The sequence below is a fragment of the Arabidopsis thaliana genome, chromosome 5 (genome assembly GCF_000001735.4).
Source record: "Arabidopsis thaliana chromosome 5, partial sequence".
Classification (NCBI taxonomy): Eukaryota; Viridiplantae; Streptophyta; class Magnoliopsida; order Brassicales; family Brassicaceae; genus Arabidopsis; species Arabidopsis thaliana.
Window position 1 is genome coordinate 13176476 of NC_003076.8, and position 20038 is coordinate 13196513.

Consider the following 20038-nt stretch of genomic DNA (forward strand, 5'->3'; position numbering starts at 1 on the left):
AGTTTGGGTGGCCACGTGTCGCTCATCCGCTAGAGCAACGAGCGTGTCATCACGGGTCTCGAAGCTGAAAACTCTGCCCGAATCATTGCACGCATTTTGTTGGTTACTGAGTGAGTTCTGGATAATGGTTTAAGTTTCATAATCATATTCTCATGCATCCTTGATTGATTTCGTGAGTTATATGAATCTTGTGAATGGTTATATTGGATTGCATATGTGATCTTTAGATTCTTATGCTATTGTTTATGGTTGAGAGGTTGTGTTGAGGTATTGATGATTCTATGAGTTTGATTTAACCATATGTTTCATAATATCTTAAACTTTGGGGTCTTGGTACGTGGTGCTTGTGGTAGGAGGCAAAGACCATAAACGTGCCAAGATCGTGATATGGCTGACCTTCTTAGTGAACCGTGCTATCGTGGGGGTCTTGTAACGATGTTACTTGATGCCATGAAGTGCGAAGAACTCGGAGAGACGAGGCTAGCTACCGTGGCTGAGTGTCTACACGACGGTGTAGCATTTGGTAGTGATGCTCCGGTTGCATACCTTTGTGGTTGTAGCACGGGAGATCACGGGAGTGTGTGTGTTTGGTGTTGAGTTTGAAGGCAGCATATCGGGCCCTTTAAAACTTAATAAAACAGGAGTCTTAATGCATTTGCATGTTTTGTAGTTGCTTCAGCAAGCTACATTTTGTTGCCATTCTCTGTTGCGTGTTTCATGTTGGGTATTTGGGTTGGGGTAAACTAATGTGTGTTGCAGGTAGTCATGTTAATATGGGCTAACCCACCCCAATTAAACCCACCCCATTTAAACCCACCCCATTTAACTTCAAACCCATATAAACCCATTTATATTTGAACCCCATTTAACCTTACCCATTTAAATTTAGTAAACCCATATGGACCCATTTAAACCTATTAAGTGAGATATTGTCTTTTATTAATTCATTCATAAACTTGATAGATAAATAACAATAGCCCATAAACATTAGCTAAATCTGAAATATTTATAATCCATTAAAACATAGATTTCAATAACATTGAACAAAACAAAAAAATAAGAGCAAATGATGAGTGATCCATAAATCTTCAAGAGCATTTTCATAGCGTAGTGTCGTCATTATCTTCAACTGTACCTACAATTCAACATAAAAATTAGTGATAACAATCACTTAATTATAAAGTAGTTTCTGTAAATCTTAAATTATTACCTTCATATTCTGCGAAACCACGTAACCAGTTACGTGTACATAGCAAAGCCCGAACGTTTTGTGGAAGTAAACGATTCCTATATGGTGTCAAGACTCTACTTCCAATGCTAAATGCTGATTCCGAAGATACTGTGGTAATTGGAATACTGAGAATATCAAGTGCCATTAAAGCTAAATCCCCAAGGCGATGTTGGTTGTCTTTCCAATACCTCAAAACATCTAAATTTGGAAAAGCTTTCCACTCTAGTCTTGGCTCAGCCAAATAGATATCCAAGTGACTCTTTGTGTTGTTCACACCAGCTTCAATGCTTCTTTCCAACTCAAAGAGATCCTGTATTACAAAGATTTACATCAGTTAACAATATGGATTTCTAATATGGAATTTTAACTTTGTATATGAAGATACTTACATTATCGAAATCATCCTCAAGTGGAGATTCACTAAGTAAGTCATGTGGATTTGTTGTCCCTGAAACACCTGGAGAACTCGTCTGATAAGCTTTAAAAATCATTTCCAAATTCTTCTCAAGTTCTTTAATCTTCAACGCAGAAGTAGTGGGATCTACTTTCTGATAAGCTACTTCGAGCATCTTTACTTTAAGTCTTGGATCTAAAACTGCTCCAATAGCTAAAATAAGACTGTAATCCTTCCAATACTTAGCAAACTTGATTTTCATTTCCATAGCCATTTGCTTTATATCCTCATCATCACAAGTGACGTACTTCTTCAATAGTAATTCAATCCTCCATACTTGGGTGAAGTATACATTCGATGTCGGATATTTGGAACCTGAAATATAAGTAGTGATTACACTAAATGGCTTCAACAAGTCACAAATCTTTTCACCATGATCCCACTCATCATCTGATGGTAAAGACTTATAATTGGTGTCAAAAGCCTTCATGCTATCAAATGCTTTTCTAAACTTCAATGCTCTAGCGAGCATTTCATATGTAGAGTTCCATCTGGTTGGAACATCAAGAGATAACCCTGCCCCACTCCTTATTCCCACTCTCTCTACACAGGCTGCAAATGCCTCTTTCCTCTGTGGAGATGCTTTAACATATAAAACACTTTCTCGAATGTTGTGTAAAACATCCTTAGCTAACTCTAAACCTTTCTTGACAATGATGTTAAGAATATGAGCACAATATCTAATGTGCAGAAATTTCCCATCACATAACAAACCACTGCCACTAATCATCTGAAGCTGACCCTTGAGGATTTTCACCATACTATTATTATTGGTAGCATTGTCTAGAGTCATAGAAAGTACCTTTTTTCTAGTCCCCATTCCTTTAAACAATCAAGAATCCTATTAGCAATATGTTCACCAGTGTGCGGAGACTTCAACTCACAAAAATCTAGAATATAACTGTGTAAATGCCAACCTTCATCGATAAAATGCCCAGTTACACAAATATAACTCGTCATACTAGCCTTAGCTGACCACAAGTCCGAAGTAAAAGAAACTCTACCACGATGCTTTGCAAAAAGCTCTTTTAACTTTTCTTTTTCTACTTCATATCTCACAAAAACATCAGCAGCAGCAGTTTGCCTACAAATAGGCTGATAATCCGGATTTAAATATTTGTCTCTCGCTCGGACTTTCTCATATTCTACGTATCGAAACGGTAAATCATGATAGATAATGACTTCACTAACCATCTCACGATCTATCTTCTGATCATATACCGGCCTATCTATCTTCTTAGGCATCTTAGGACACTTCTCTAAATGGCGACTTAAGTGATTTGTTCCATAATTTCCATGTGGTCTACTACTAGTACCTATCACCAACTTTGTACCACAATGTATGCACTTAGCTCTTTCTTTTTCATCACTCTCTAACCCTACTGAAATGAAATCATCCCAAACATTTGAAGTTTTGCGTCTCTTACGTGGAGTTTGTTGAGTTTGAGTCGGCTGAATTTGTGTTTCACTTTGCTCCGGTGCTTGCACTTCTGCATCTTCCTCATTCATGTCTATTAAGTCATTTTGTGCATTGAGAAATGCAATTGTTTGTAGAGACTCTAAATCCATTCTGAAAAAAAGAGAAACAAAAGCACTAACGTTAGTTTACAAAACTAAGACTCAAGACTCAAAAAACACGAACCTGTTTCTATCAAGAAACCACTTTACTTTAGTTTTCAATTCATATAAAACACTTAAACACAACAAACCTGTTTCTATCAAGAAACCAAATAAACAAAACCAATAAAGAACATTTTGAGTTTGAAATATAAGAAATACTAATAAAATCATGCTAAATACGACCAATCATTTGAGAAGTACTAATAAGAAAGCCTCACGTAGCCCAAAAGTCCAAAACAAAACTTCACTAATTAAGAAAAAAGGTAAAACGATGGAAGAAGAATTGGTGGTACTCAACTACTCATTAATAAAACAAAACGTCACTTCCCAGTTTGGAACAAAATTGGGTCTGGAACAAAATTGATGGAAGAAGAAAGATGGGTCTTGTTCCTTTACCTGAGTGAATTGGAGAGAGAGTTTTTTTCTCAGCAAGATCTCAGCAAATTGATTCGATTAGCGACGCAACAAATTGTTTACTGTGTCTCTGCAAATTGTTCTTTAGGTTAGAAATAAATGGGCTATCCATTTATTTAAGAGAAAACCCATTTAATAAGTGGGCTTAACTGGGTTAACCCATTTAACCAATTAAAACAATTTTTTATAAATGGGTCTAAATGGGCTATTTATTTAACAACATACCCATTTAATTAAATGGGCAGTGAAACCCATTTTAACATCACTAGTTGCAGGGAATCCCGAGCTCACTGAGTAATCTTAGATTACTCATGATTCTACTTGTTTTGCAGGAAACCCTTAGTAAGAAATAGAGGGCGTGGTGGACAATAGGAAACCCGGAATAGTTTTGTGCCTTTTGTAAAACAAGTATGTTTCTATTATGTACCATGCTTTTGGCACTAAGCCTTGGCCATAAAACTTATAAATGTTTGGTAACATGTTGTGTAATATTTATACTTGTGAAATAAATCGGGTTTCTTGTACAAATTTACGAGTAAGGACTAATAATGACTTAGTCCGAGTCGGCACAACACTTAAATATTATAAGGGCTGGCAAGCCTAAATGATGTTTTAATTTGGAGAGTGGTCGTCAATACGCCGGCCACGGGTTGGGATTAGTTCCCGAACCTCGGTTGGATGTTGATGATCATTCTCAATATGGCATTTTCGGGGCTCCCGTGACTTTTCCGATCATAAGCGTCTCGGGGGCGTTACATTCACCTAGACCCGTCACTAGTCATGATGACACCTAGCCCGGACACTCGTCTGAGTGACTAGCGCCGCCTGAAGAAGCCTGTCTGGTTGTGCCAATCTTTGGCGGGACCTGGCCCACCTGGCAGCCTGGAGCAAGCCCGCCGACCCGGACAACCTACTGCGTGCCGGCCCAGTCGATCCAAAATTTGGCCGGCCAAAACTCGGCCACCCTTGGCAAGCCCGTGAATGGATAGGAAAGTTGCATTCAATGGATTCGGCCGACCAAAAACTCCGCCACCCACTAAGGCGATCGACCTGCCAATGGATTCGTTGGACTCGCAAACTATCCCGCTCAGCTAGATGGTTGCTTATTACCCGCCCACACCACCCGTTTGGCCAATTATCGCAACTGCCCCGCCATCCATTCACACCATCTGTCACCACAAATTTGATCTTATTTGTGGCTAGGGCGGCATAATATCTGAATCCAAGCACCCTATCCGAAAAACCCGATTCAAATTCAAATCCAAAATCTCAAAATACCCAAATAGGTTCTACACTTCCAAACCTGAAAAACCGAACCCGAACTCGATCCGACCCGATATCCGAACGGGTATCCGAACATATCCACAATTTAATTACACAGTTATAATATATTATTTGGGAAAAATCCCAAAAAAAAACCAAACTAATTTTAATTTGAAACTTTAATATCCATATGTTTTGAATTGGTAATAAAATACCCAATATAATAAATTGTTGTTAGCAAATAACCTGATCTATTTTTGAATGGTAATAATGAACATGGTGTTTGATAGACGTTAATTTCTCTGATGGAACCGTTAAACCGGTTCCGATGGTTAACAAAGCGTGGTTAATTAGACTAATTAAAAGATTACACTACCCTCATTCCTTTCTTCCTTTAAATCTAGAATTGTTGAACCCATTGAACCCTAATTTCATTTCCTTCTTTGAAACCTTAAAAATTCAATGATGGTGAGCCATAACTCTGGGTCAGATGCAAATTTGGTGAGCAGGAACTGGGGTCCTCTTTGCAACTGTGGTAGGGCTACGACGGTTGTGAAAGCTTGAACTAACGAAAATCCTGGAAGAAGATTTTTCAAGTGTAGTGTTCATGGCTTCTTCAATTGGGCAGATGTTGAGAAGCCATATGGTTTGCAGAAGGTGAGCTTATTCAAAGCAAGGGATGAGAATCGGCAGCAGAAGGAGGAACTTTAGACACTTAAAGAATCTCTAAGCGCCAAGAGTAGCCAAGATTTAAGTGCTTCAACAACAATGAACCGTGTGTTATTGCCTAACGAGCAAGAGAAGGAGAAGCTCGAAAACGATGTTGTGGTTGCTAATGAGAAGGAAAAACTGCTTCGTTAGTTTATTGTGTTGTCATGGGGAGGCTTCATTGTTGTAATTGGGATGATACTTGCGATGGGGAAGTAGTGTTTGGTTGTTGTTAGTGTTGTCTTGCAATGTTTTGTTTCTTGTATTGTGGTATGTTAGTTATGTAACTCTTGTTTGTATGGAATGGAAGCTTAAAATTGCTTAGTAATCAAATGTAACTCTTGTTTGAAGTAATGGTATTGAAGCTTAAAATTGCTTAAAAGTCATTCCATTTAGCCAAAAGAACCTTTAAGTTTAGGATCTCACCAAAACATACAAAGATCCAACCATCCTATATAGATAATTAAACAACATCCTACATAAAATAAGCATTCTTAAAAGACATAATCTTAAATCCTAGTTCTTGTCAGGCTGCAAAAACATCAAACACTTTGTTAGTCCATGGAGACATCATGAAAACAGTCTGCTTGGGTGCTTCCTCTTTGCCTTTGCCACGACCCTTGCCACGAGCTTTAGAAGGATCTTTGCCTTCACCATTTTTGGTTCCTAGAGGACGCCTTCGAGCACGTCATGTTCCCTTTTGATTAGCTGTTGGAGCACTTGAATGTTGCAAAATTTGAGTGGACTGACTTTGAGAACAAGTTGGTGTGGACTGACTTTGAGCTTGCTGCCACCTCCTTGGTGCATTGTGTATGCTCCATGGATCATCATTATCCTATGACAAGTCAACAACGCAAATCAAACATAGCTAAGAGTAGACAAATTATAGGGAAAATTCTAGAGTAATTACCTTACTCTTCCTTGGTCTCCCTCTTTTGCGTGGAGGAGCTGACTTATACTGTGGCATTTTTGCAGGTTCCTTTATTATGTCCTGATTACTTGCAGTTAGTACAAGTCACAGTACCTCCTTCTCTTGATTCCTTTGTCAGATAAGTCGTTGATTCACCTGGTTCAAGTATCCTAGCAAAGTTCTTAGGACGCCCTCTTCTTCCTTTTATCAGGCACTTGAATTGTTCCTTTTCCTGTCTTCTTCCACAACATTTTTCCATTCAATGGTTCTATGTTTTTCTTGTAGTTGGATTGCCAGACAGTTGTCAGAAAGCGGCTATCAACATAGCTGCATAGAAGAACAAAGTATATCAGCAAGCATATTTACAACTCAATGAGAGGCGAGTTGATTAAAACTTATGCTTGGATCTCGGTTATGTTCATTGATGACAAAGATTGCATGTGGACAAGGTATTCATGTGAGATTCCATTTGTTGCAAGCACAAGTCATGTGGAGGATGTTAACTCTAAAGCTTCCAATACCTTCCAACACCTCATAAACGTGCTCACTACTTTTGAGGACATAACCGAATTTGGCTGACTTGCAGTTTGCTTCTAGTATCTCCATTATATGAGGTGGAAACTTTGTCTTGCATGTAGCAGTCTTATCCCGTCTCTTGGAAAGACGCTTTATTGCTTGTCTTCTTACATCTTCAAGCATATTTATCACAGGTTTCTTCCTCGCTTCTCTGATTGTTCTGTTGAAACTCTCACATAAGTTGTTGCTAACATCCTCACAACTTGAGCTTGAGGAAACATGTCTTTAACTGCATTGAGCAATCCTTTTTGCTTATCTGAAATCACTGTCAAATCTCCACCTAAAGCTAAACCCAAACCCTTCTTGAGATGGTCCACAAACCAAGCCCATGACTCATTATCCTCCACTCTAACTACAGCCCAAGCTATAAGGTAGATTATATTATCTACATCCCTCCCCACAGCTGCTAGAATCTCACCCTTCAATTTCCATTTCAAAAATGAACCCATCTAGGCCAAAAGCAATTTTTCCAAGTTGTTCTTAACGCATTAAAACATATATAAAACTTGTCAAATTGCTGCTTACTATCAGCTTTGGGAATGGTCATGATGTCTATGTGGATACGCTCATTAGATATGTGCAGTTCAGCCTCATAATTGTATAGCTTTGCAAATTGTTGTTTCTGCGTTTCTATCACCAAATTTAAAGCCATCCTGCTTGCTTTCTGGCATATCCACTTAGAGACAGAGATTGTGTACCTCATCATTATCTCATCTTCGATGTCAGTCCACCACAAAGAAGGGCGCCTTCTTGCTTCTTCTCTGAACATCCGAGCAATGACCCTATAGTGACCCGCATAAGGGCATCGGGTACGGCAAAGGACCGAATGAGAAAAAGTTGCTCGAATGCATGGCCAATGGACCGCATGTGCCCAAAAAATGCTAAACTGTCAAAGGGCAAACATGGGCAAGAATGGGCACGAATGGGCAAAGATGGGAAAAGTTTGGCATGCCGCGGGCGAAGTTTGCCACGCTGGCCGCGGAACCGACATGTGTGGACACCTCACTTGCGGTGCCATGCGACTCAAGTCACCAACCTTGGAGTCGAATTCGGCTGAGTCTTGGAGCCGAAGCTGATGGGGCAATGGAATGACACCCGTAGACACCTGTCGCCACGCCATCGCCCGAGACACCTGTCGCATGTGGGTGCGGCAACTGTCTAGACATGTGGCAGCGGGCGGTGCTACATGGCCGACCTTGGGCGGACTATAAAATGATGCTATTCTCAGCCCATTTTCATTTTTGAAGGCGAGAGAGACTGTAAGGCTGTCTGACCGATAACTCGTCCGAAACCAAGAAAACTTGCCCGAATTCAGTAAATCTTGCCCGTGGTCTAGGAAAGTCTGATCGTAAGTGCAAAATAATCGTATGTGGTCAAGAGAACTCGTCCTAGTGAGAAGTCGTCGACCGTGATTAAGAGATTCTGCCCGCGACTAAAAAACTTACCGAATCTGTCAGTTGTGGTCGAATTGTGTTTTTGTTTGCATGTTTTCTAGAGCTAGTCTTTAGATTATATGCATGCTTACTCACTTAAACTTAACTAATCAGAATTTGGCTTAAGTTAGAACTTGACTCTTAAAATAATATGAGCATTTGACGAACTTGATAGTTAATATCATTAAGGAATGAAATGAACTAGTGCATGGCTAGGCTTAGTGAATATGGACTCAACTAAGTTTACTTGATGATTTATTATTTTATTCGAGGGCGTTAGAATTCTTGGTATCAGAGCAGGGTTATGCGATGCTCGTGGACACTCGGGTTTTCAATAATTTTACCAAGTAAATTTGAGTCGCAGAATGCAACATAAGATTTTGGTTGTTCTTCTTTTAGATGACTAAGTGGGGGATAGGTTTACCTCGTTTTGCAGATGTCGTCTAGCAAAGGAAGCAACACCGTTAGTCTATTGCACAGTGTTAATGTGCCCAATCTTGAGAACTCCGCTCCGTCAAGCAGTACTGACGATGAAAGTTTGTTTGTGGCCATGAATGATCAGTTTATGGCAGAAGATAGTGATTCCACTGAGTCTGACACATCGATTGAATCAGATCCGTCAGATGTTTGGAAAGTATGGAAGATGCTAATCCGTTATCTAGTGAAGAAGCAAACCATGTTGAGCGGATGATCATCGGGGATGGTGAGTTATTTGCGGTGCCAACCGAGAACGCGACTGAGGAACAAGTGAATGATAGTCTGAACAATATGTTGACGCAATTCTATGTGCCATCGACGGATGAGGAGGGAAGCTTTGGTGTTCCGAATCTGGGAACTATTGGCGAGCATGGGTTAAAGTTGGAAGAATTGAATGCAGACTTGTTCGATGTACCAGTAATCCACGCAAATGGTGCGTTTGGTGCGATGAATGAGTATGGGGCCAACGACGAGTATGAAATGCTAATGCTTATGGGAAATAACAAAGAAGATGAGAATGAAGCCATAGAGAATGAGTTAGAGCACGCGATCGATCAGTTGATAGCTGAGTGTGCTCAAGATTTTGGTCTGATCGGGGAAAAAGGAGGAGGAAATGGGAACGATGGGGGTGATTCCTCATCGGACTCATTTGAGTCATTGACGCTAGAGCCTAAGAGTCCGAGTGTGATCAACATCTCATCGGACAGTTCGCAACCCATTGTGATGATGCTGAATCCCAGCAAGCCGGAATCATGTTGGGAGATTGAGATGTTTAAGGGAGATGAGCCAAGTGAAGAAGAAGGAAGAGGAAGGTGGGATCCGATGCTGCTTGAACAGGAACTAAACCACGAGTATTTAATGAATCGTTTAAAACTTGATGAAGAAAGGTCGAAAGAAAAGATGGTTGATAAGGAGGGAGAAGACGAGAGGCGAAAGGGAAATTGAACGACCGAAGTAGGAATAGAGTTGGAGAAGTCTAAGGCCCAAAGGATCGTTGGAGTAAATCTGCATCCACTTCGGATCGGATATGGGATTAATTCCAAGGTTAAGCCCAGAATACGGGCAACGGCGAGGAAGTCAGTTAGAAGGAAGTTACCCACTCCGGCTAAGCGTCCGTGGGAGATATGTGGCTATATAGATCATCCGACTGAGCAGTGCTTGCATCCACCACAGGCTATGCCTTATATGGTTGATTGCGCCAAGTGTTACTCTTGTGGAGGAGTGGGACATGTGTCCATGTATTGCCCGTACCTTGCGCCGAATGCGGGCGAAGGATCCTCGAGGTGAGCCGGGCCATTAATGACTGCGGCGGCGGAGGAGAAGTGTTTGAATGAAGGGATGCCCTCGTTTTTATGGGTAAGGTGTGAGTGTCCCAAGTGTAGGAACCCTTGACTGATGGTCCATGAGATCTTCTAGGAAAGAATATAGTTAACGTTTTTAGACTAAGTATAAAATCGACTAAGTCATAGTGAATTTGTGTGTAAATATGCTAAGGCCTAGAACTTGTTGAATAGTACATGTAAGACTAAGTCTAAAACCCGATAGTTATAACTTGTATAAACTTTTGAATGCATAACAAGTTAAGTATTTGCTTGTTTGTGTGGTGGCCTACCATTATATGAGTGAGAAATCACTTGTGTAAGAATCGGATGTTTGTGTTTGGGTTAGAAACCCCATCGGAAGTACACCAGCAACGACCAACCGTTTGAAGAATCGGAGAAAAGAAATCAAATTGAGTTGGGATCGAGACAAGTCTAAAACAAGCATACTTCAGGGAAACAGGCAAAAGAAGGGAAGTTCGGTCTAAAGTACGGACAATTATATAATCAGACAAGAAGATAAAAGAGAAACAGAAGGAAAAGGGGCGAGAGACTTCCTTAAAAGAGTAAGGCCGAAGATTTTAGTTTGTGATAAAAAAAACGAAGGAACTAAGAGTAAGGGAGAAACAAGCCATGAACGTAGACATGAAGGAGATTCAAAAACCTTTGTAAAAATGTCAGAAGAATTCGTGGGGGTCAGAAATGACTGAGTTAGAATTCGAGGACGAATTCTATTAAGGAGGGGAGAATGTAGTCACCCGCATAAGGGCATCGGGTACGACCAAAGGACCGAATGAGAAAAAGTTGCCTTAATGCATGGCCAATTGACCGCATGTGCCCAGAAAGTACCAAACCGGCAAAAGGCAAAGATGGGCAAGAATGGGCACGAATGGGCAAAGATGGGAAAAGTTGGGCATGCCGCGGGAGAAATTTCCCCTGCAGGGTGCAGAACCGACATGTGTGGACACCTCACTTGCGGTGCCTTGCGGCTCAAGTCACCAATCTTGGAGCCAAAGTCGGCTTAGTTTTGGAGCCGAAGTTGGCTGAGTCTTGGAGCCGAAGCTGATGGGGCAATGGAATGACACCCGTAGACACCTGTCGCTACGCCATCGCCCGAGACACCTGTCGCATGTGGGTGCGGCAACTGTCTAGACATGTGGCAGCGGGCGGTGCTACATGGCCGACCTTGGGCGGACTATAAAATGATGCTATTCTCAGCCCATTTTCATTTTTGAAGGCGAGAGAGACTGTAAGGCTGTCTGACCGATAACTCGTCCGAAACCAAGAAAACTTGCCCGAATTCAGTAAATCTTGCCCGTGGTCTAGGAAAGTGTTTCCGTGTTTGGGGAATCATCGCTTGTGGTCGAGAGAACTCGTCCGAGGAAGAAGTCATCGATCGTGATCAAGAGATTCTGCCTGCGACTAAGAAACTTACAGAAACTGTGAGTTGTGGTCGAATTGTGTGTTTGTTTGCATGTTTTCTAGAGCTAGTCTTTAGATTATATGCATGCTTACTCACTTAAACTTAAGTAATCAGAATTCGGCTTATGAACTTGAATCTTAAAATAATATGGGCATTTGACGAACTTGATAGTTAATATCATTAAGGAATGGAATGAACTAGTGCATGGCTAGGCTACGTAAATATAAACTTAACTAAGTTTACTTGATGATTTATGATTTGATTCGGGGGCGTTACAGACCCCTTGTTTCAACATTCTTGCTTTCCCGCTTATAGAGTGGTGGTACTCGTCCCTATAGGTCTGCACTTTCCATTTCCTTGTACGCTTTTGTGCAGAGCAGTATATCTTCCAGTTGCAGTTCTCGTTACTGCATATAGCTGCCAACTTAGTCGCATCCCATCTACACAACTTGACATCATAATTCATCTTCAAAACATGTCTCAGAAGTTGATCTTTTAACTCTTCACCGCTATTAAAGATCTGGAGCATCCAAATGTAAGGAGGTTTATCCTTGGAGAACTGCTTTTCTGCTTGATGCTCTCTCGATTTGCTCATACATATCCCATTCATCATTTGTCTCCATTACGTGATCAGGTCGCTCAGCATCATAGTATTGTCTCTCAAATTCATCATCATCATCATAGCATTGTCTCTCAAAATATTTTTTATATTTACATTTGTAATAATTTAATAGTCAAAATATGCAGATTTTCAGATATTTTTAAGTAATTTTAGGTATTTAATCTACTTTTAAGTAAATTTGAGTAAAAAATGTTCCAAAGTTTTTAGATATTTTGTGTATTTTCGAGTAGTTTGGATATATTTGATTATAAAAATTTGATTTTTGGAAACTTTGGGTAATCCGAATCTGATCTGAAATATCCGACTAGAATCCGATCCAAACCCAAAATCTTAAAATACCCGAACGGGTTCTATACTTCTAAATTCGAAAATCGGAAAACCCGAAAAACCTGATCCGAACCCAAACGGGTATCCGAACACCGAGGCCTATTTGTGGCCACAATGACAACATCAAGATCAACTCTATCTTAGGTATGTTTTTTTTTTTTTTTTGTTAAAGCTATTGGTGGTTTTTGGTTTTTGTTTCAAGGAAGATGCAAATAGAGATTAATATCATGGAATTCGACCATACTAAGCTGAGGAAGGCCGATGTTAAGCAAGGAGAGAGATCATTCGGTTAGTCACCACAACCAAGGTGACATTGTTCTTAACCTATCTTTCTCACAAATTCATCCATATGCTTATTTCCCCACCGAGGGTGGTGTGATTTGAGATTGGGGGTGGGGTGGGGGGTGGTGGGGGGTAATGAATCTGTTACTACTAATGATACTCTCTATTTCGTTGACTTGAAACCTTTTTCCACTTTTTACACCAATACGTTCTAACAAAGCAAAAAGTTTTTATTTTGTTTCTTTTCAAAGTATCACTGGGCAAGGACGATGTAGGGAACGATGAACCTACTATATGTTGAATAAGACCATTAAAATGTGCTAACTCATTTCCTAAGTGACAAGTTTTGCAGGATTCACAAGGACGGACAATACCTAGAAACCAACTACCGGATCTTTCCCGTGAAGTCTCACTACGGAGACTCTGTTTGACCTGACAACTCTATTTTATTTGGACGATTTAACCTGACCTTAATTCTTTCTCATGAAGGGGTGTTAGATCGGGGAAACCAGCATATACATTCAGGACTTCTTATCCCTTTTTACCACTCTCTCCTGATCCTGAATGGCCACTCACTTTTAGTGGTTCCTACCCTTAAACCCTATCCCTCTTTTTTTAAGCCTCATGCATTCTCTTTTCCTTTTTCATTTAGCAGATATGTGCAAAAACGTCGGAGAGAAAGGAACAACACAATTTTCCGCCACAAAGACGGAAGAAGGAAGTAAAAGAGAGATTGCAAAAAAGGTATGCTCATTCGACTCGATGATTAGAAGTTCTGTTTCCCCTTCCATAAAAAAAAAATATCTAAAAAAAAATTACAAGAAAAGAAAAGAAAAATATATATAAAAAAAAGAGAGAAATGAAGAAGGAAGGAAATGAAACATTACAACCAAGAGAGTCTAGTAGCATATGATAAGTTGAAAGGAAAGACATGGGCCACCAAAAGGAGAGATGAGCCATTTACAGAAGAGAGCCCCCTCTGAAAAACCCAAGTCTGGGGAACCGAAAGTAAGAAAGAAGTAATGCAGAAAGAGGTGTTTAAAAGAAGAAGTGGTTGGAAACAGTGGACCTCAACCGATCCGTTCTCTCTTGCAATTTTTCAACATATCCTACATTCAAGACTATACGGTAACCCTAAACACTTTAACTACACCTCTTAAACACCAAAATCCCCTTTCATACCAAGTGCTGTCTACCCCGAATGACACCTTCTAGTGAGAAAGCTCACGCCACGTATAATAAATGTAGGGAGTTAACTGACGAGATTCTTGAGTTCTCTTGTAGGTCCGAGACGGATGGATAAGGATAGTGAACGTTTTGGGTCTATAGTGAGGATGTTCTAACGTGATGTCTTTGTCTTTATGCATCCTCAGGATATCTTTTAGGACACGGTCTCTGATAGTAGGAAAGTTCCCGCTCTTTCAAAATCTTTCCACCAGTTTGGCTTTGTTGTTTCCTTGAGGACAAGCAAAGTCTAAGTCTGGGGGAGTTGATAACATCGTATTTTATTAGGTTTTCCATGGAGAAATCAGGAGTTAATGGACACTTCAAGGCATATTTCGAGTATATGAGCTTTAAGGAAGAATTATGAGTTTTCATGCAAAAAAGAGTAGAAGTCGACCAAAATCCGTTTCAAGACAGTTTCCGTACCTCAGATGTTTGGCATCCGGCCAAGGTCTTTCCTATCTCGACATGAAGTCTTTGGAAATCTAGAAGAGTCAAGATTCACGTCGAATTCGAATCGAAGCAATCCATGAAACCGTTCAGAAGTTATGTCCCGAAGAGTGAAGACATGTCCTAGAATCGCGGTTTTGGAAATGATCAATCTAAAACCGCCGGCCGAAGAGACTTGAACCCGGGCGTCCCCTCAAGTTTTCCACCGACCACTAGGGCGCACAACCACTCCTTCCCTTCCTCTTGCCGCTGACTTCAAGCCTCCCTAAGAATCCCAGGAACTTGGCCCATCACTTACTAATCAACGGAAAAACGTTTCTACCCTTTGACCTAATGAAGCCCTATAAATACAAAGATTAGGGGAAACCCTAATCACCACCCACGAAATTAGACTGCCTCCCGCGACTCTCTCGCCTCCAAGCCGTCCTGCTCTTGTTCTTCATTCGTTTTCTCTTCTCTCTTCTCTACTTGTAAAAGGAAGAAGATTTATCAAACTTTGGATTTTCGGAGAAGATCTCTAAACCCTTTTCTATATTCATACTCTTTTTATGCAATTACTTATTTATATGATGTTGTGTTCTTTGAGTATGTGTGAGTAGATCTGTAGTTAGGTTTTATGTGGGTTTCGAAGGGCACTCATGGGGACTTTAGATCAAGTTTAGGTTGGCGGTTTCTATGGTTTTGTTTGATTGTTTACACTGTTCTTTCTAGTTGACTTTAATCTTAAAACACGTATGTCCGGAATGTCACCTAGTACATGATCTTAGGTATTTTATATTGAGGCAAAATCTTGTATAATTGCTTGAACTAGCTCAACTGAATAGGAAACTATAACCGTTGTTGACCGCCGAGTGATAGGGACTTATGGACTAAAATCAAACTTGAACTTAATGCTTTGACCTAGTCTTGTTACCGTGTTGGCACCTATATTCTAGGGTTGACTGTGTAGCTTAGGGAGATTAGGTGGCTGCCGCCTCTAGCCCAGGGTTAGCCTAACCATGTTATCACCTAAATTGGGATATATACCTTCTGTTTGAACCATGTTCCCTGGAGAAAACCCTGATGACCTAGCGCTTTCGATTACTTGTTTTACACCGCTCTCTTAACTGTCATTTACTTTGATTGCTTTTTTTTACAGTCTTCTTTTATTGCTTTCTTCTTTCTACTGCACCCTCTACTTATTCTCATTGCATACACAAACCCCCACTCACTCGTTTGTCTTGGTCTAGGTTAACTAACTTCAATTCTTCCTTGTAGCTATACTCCCTGTGGATTCGATCCTTAAATACTACTCCGATATATTGTGCACTTTCAGTAGTCGTGTGGCCTTTCAGGTAAAAGCCTAAGGCGAAATAAAACACGAATCACATACCTAATATAGAGTTGATCTTGTTTTGTCGGTTTGACCACGAGTTAGATCAACGTCGTGGTGAAGGATGGTGAGAATGGATGGCAGGGCAGTTGCGGTGCCAGACCAAAAGGGTGGTGTGGACTTATGTTGTTCCTTGATGGGCCGGCTTTGGTCGATTACATGTTGGTATGGTCGACCATGGCAGGTGGGGCGGGACACGATTGCTAGTCTTTGCTTTGTACATATCGGGACCAATATGTTGGTGTCGGATCCCGAACCGAATGTTTGGATCCAACCAAATATTGCCACATAGGCGAAAGGTCAACATTAAGGAGTGTTAAACAAGGATTTATTGCCTAACTGGGCTGAAGGTCCAGGGCCATGCGAAGTGAGGACTTCAGAAAGGAGGCAGCAGTTCGAGAGCAAGAGGTGGGTCGGATATCAAAGTCCATGAAGAAGTCAAAGGAGTTCGAATATAAACGTTACCACATTTAGTTGGGGAATCGAACAAGCATTTTAAATGGGAATTATTGTGTATAATTGTCAATAATTGTGATTCAAGTGTATAAATATAAGGTCTCGAATCATATGAAAGATACATGCATTTTTGTACAAATTCTTGCTAATACATTACAATTTTCTTACTTAAATCCTTGATAAGAGTTATTCTTTCCAAAGAGTTCATTTTAGCTTTTTTGATCTTAAGAGTTTTCATTCCCACAAATAAATATATTCATGAGTGTGCGAATCCGACTTCCACATTTTGGCGTCGTCAGTGGGGACGGGAGATTCTTGAGTCGTCAAATTTCATTACACACAAGATTTTTAAGCAAAGTCACAATGGCCGACGATAGCTATATCAATGTAACCATGACCGATGCACTAAAAAAACTGGAGGAAACGATCTCAGGAATGACACAAAAGTTTTCGGATGTGGAGAAAGCAGTATGCGAACTACAAACAACCCAGGTATCTCTTAACCTAAGTGTTAATACTATACAATCTCATGTGCGAACTTTGAGTGCAGGAAATCCTCGGGGAGCTCGACGAAGCATGTTTAGTTTGCCAGATTCCCAAGCGTGGAACGAGGCTGGTAGGCAAAACACTCCAAGTGCAAGCGAGCCCCGATCTCAACCGGATGTCGTAGAAGTTTTAGTCAATGGTGAAGAGCAAAGTGGAAACCTCTATGAGCAGAAAAACTATGACAAATATGAAGCTATGGAGAAAGTTAGCTGCGAGCTGAAAAAAATATATGGAGCCTGACATCGATCGAGTGATCGAAGAAACAAGGCAAACATCTTTCACCTCGAGAATCGCCAGTCTAAGGATTCTCAGAAACTCAACATTGAGCCCTAAAACGGGCTAGAGGACCAAAAAAGTTATCTCGCAGCTTTCTTTATAGCCGATGGAAGAGTCGATATGGAGGAAGTTGATGAAGATGTAGGATTTTGCAAACTTTTCTCTGAAAACCTTACCGGACAAGCCCTGATGTGGTTCACTCACTCGAGCTAGGCTATATTAGAAACTTCAACAAATTTTATACCACCTTTCAGAAGCAATATTCTATCCTTATGGGGAAAAGCACTTCGGATGCTGATCTTTAGAACTTGTCACAAGGACCAAACGATTCGCTCCGAACTTACATCACCAAGTTCAAAGCCATGCTCACTAAGCTCCCAAAGGTGTCACATCAATTGACTTTATCTGCCCTAAGAAAAAGATTTGTGTAGGAATCAAGATTCAAGGAAGAATTGATAGTCCATAAACCGCCCACAATCCTAGATGCACTATTTCGAGCTAACAAGTGGATGGAAGTGGAGGATGAGAAGGAAAGCTTTGATAAAAGGACTAAGCAAGTTAAGCCAGTGGTTACTTTTCCTCCAAAGAAGTTTGAACCAAGAGATAATCGAGGATCAAAGAGGTTCGGAGTCAACCCATCCAACAACAATGTCGGAAGACCATTCCAAGGAAAGAGAAAACCCACAACGTGGACTTGAGATGAAATTTCATATTGCGACATCCATAGAGTGAACAAGCACATGACGAAGGATTGCAGCGTATTAAAAATACATTTGGCGGAGTTAGGGAGAATGGTGATCTCGCAAAATTTGATATTGAAAGTTTTGTAAAGAAGTATCATGAAGCAAGAGTCACCGCCGAAAATCAAACTCCAATAACTAAAAGGTCAAGGTCAGCAAATGATGAAGAGCCAAGGAGTTCAAATGGAAAGATAAATATAATCATTGGAGGATCGTAGCTTTGTCGGGATTCTGTCAGTGCTATCAAGAAGCATAGGCGTAATTTTCTTATAAAAGCAAATTTTAGCCAGGAAATCGACATCCTGGGAGCTTCAATTTCATTCGATGAAGAAGAAACACGTCATCTCGAGAGGCCACACGACGATGCATTAGTCTTGACACTCGATGTCGCCAATTTTGAAGTCTCAAGAATCCTCATCGATACAAGAAGTTCGGTGGACCTAATATTCTTAAGCACTTTAGAAAGAATGAGAATAAGCCGAGCTGACATAATTGGACCGCCATCTTCGCTTGTCGCTTTTACAAGTGACACCGCCATGTCTCTTGGGACGATCAAACTCCCTATTCTTGGGAAAAGTGTCAAAGATCGTGGAACTTACCGTTTTGGATAGGCCAGCGGCTTATAACATTATCCTCTGGACTCTGTTGATCTACCAAATGAATGCAGTACCATCAATCTATCATCAATGCGTCAAATTTCCAACCCCAAGTGGTGTAGAAACGATTAGGGGAGATCAAGAGGCTTCCGGAACTTGTTATCTCACTTATATGGTGTTAAATATCAAAATAAAAGAAAGTTAAACATTGGTTCCTTATATTGAATTGGATATTGTTTCTTGTATTTAAGTTTTTTTGTTTCATTTGAAATGTTGATAGAAACCATTAAATTTAAGTTTTTTAGTATATAAATTTGTCAAAAATTTATTTACCGTTAAATATAAAGTTAAATTGATTGTTTTTTTTTTTTGTTAGTTACTTTGTGATTTTGCTTTCCTAAATAAAGTTTAGCTAACTTCATTTTTCAAAAAACAAATAGAAATCATTTTTTCTTACAATTTGTTTAGTAAAATAAGAATATTTCTTGTACATTTCAATCATAAGTATATATGTCTAAATTTAAGCCTCAGACTACTACGCTATTCATTGTTGTAGTTTTGGTGTGTGCATTTGTTCCAGCTTTCTCAGTCGAAGAAGCTGAAGCAAATTTATTATGGAATACTTGTCTTGTTAAAATCACTCTTAAGTGTGCGTTAGATATAATTGCTGCTGTCTTAAAAAATGGAACAATGCCTGATCCTTGTTACAACGATCTCGTCAAAGAAAGAAAAGTGTGTCACAATACGCTTATTAAATATATTGCAGATAAACCCATGTTAATTGCTCACGAAACAGAATACTTGAAGAAGAGTGATGACTTGTGGAAACATTGTGTCTCAATCTCCAAAAGTGCTTGAAATGTATATTGCGTGTACTATTTTCACCCAATAAATTGATAGTTTTATGTCGTTATAGTTTTCTTCACACAAGCCTTTATATTTTAACTTAACAACAATTTTAACCAAAGCGAATTTCTTTCTTAAAAAGTATAATTTCAATTTATGATTATCTATTTGAACTCGAAACAAAATTTCTTATAAAGAGTCGAATAATAATTCAAAATTTAACTATTAAGAGGAGCTCTAACTAATATTGTTTAGTGAACTTTAATTTTTGTATTTTCTTTCTAATTAGAGTAATAAGTTATTCATAATTCAAAAAAGTTGACATATTTTTGTTTCAAAGAATTTATAGAACTTAATCTATATAATTCAGGAAAATTAGTATACATTCTTTATCTTTATTCTATCTTTCAATGACGATAAATCAGTACCTCACATAAATAACCAAAATGTTTTCAAGTACAAATGTTTAAGTT

At 39.7% G+C, this 20038-nt stretch overlaps 2 protein-coding genes and 3 pseudogenes across 5 annotated transcripts; 3 read left to right on the plus strand and 2 right to left on the minus strand.

Moving 5' to 3' along the window:
* Positions 1-1124: 1124 nt before the first annotated feature.
* Positions 1125-3575, minus strand: AT5G34868 (annotated as a pseudogene; the record flags this gene model as incomplete). Its single annotated transcript has 1 exon — positions 1125-3575.
* Positions 3576-6216: 2641 nt separating this feature from the next.
* Positions 6217-8296, minus strand: AT5G34860 (annotated as a pseudogene; the record flags this gene model as incomplete). Its single annotated transcript has 8 exons — positions 6217-6356; positions 6441-6525; positions 6601-6638; positions 6715-6792; positions 7122-7279; positions 7369-7579; positions 7702-8062; positions 8183-8296.
* Positions 8297-9045: 749 nt separating this feature from the next.
* On the plus strand, positions 9046-11471 carry AT5G34870 (zinc knuckle (CCHC-type) family protein; the record flags this gene model as incomplete). The annotated part of the gene is made up of 6 exons (NM_122876.1): positions 9046-9243; positions 9318-9989; positions 10068-10369; positions 10423-10447; positions 11026-11100; positions 11193-11471. 6 exons carry the CDS (start codon positions 9046-9048, stop codon positions 11469-11471), a joined length of 1551 nt encoding a protein of 516 aa, NP_198336.1.
* A 5453-nt stretch (positions 11472-16924) lies between these two features.
* AT5G34880 lies at positions 16925-18734 on the plus strand (annotated as a pseudogene; the record flags this gene model as incomplete). Its single annotated transcript has 1 exon — positions 16925-18734.
* A 495-nt stretch (positions 18735-19229) lies between these two features.
* On the plus strand, positions 19230-19577 carry AT5G34882 (inhibitor/lipid-transfer protein/seed storage 2S albumin superfamily protein (DUF784); the record flags this gene model as incomplete). Its single annotated transcript, NM_001085165.1, has 1 exon — positions 19230-19577. One exon carries the CDS (start codon positions 19230-19232, stop codon positions 19575-19577), a length of 348 nt encoding a protein of 115 aa, NP_001078634.1.
* Positions 19578-20038: the final 461 nt, after the last annotated feature.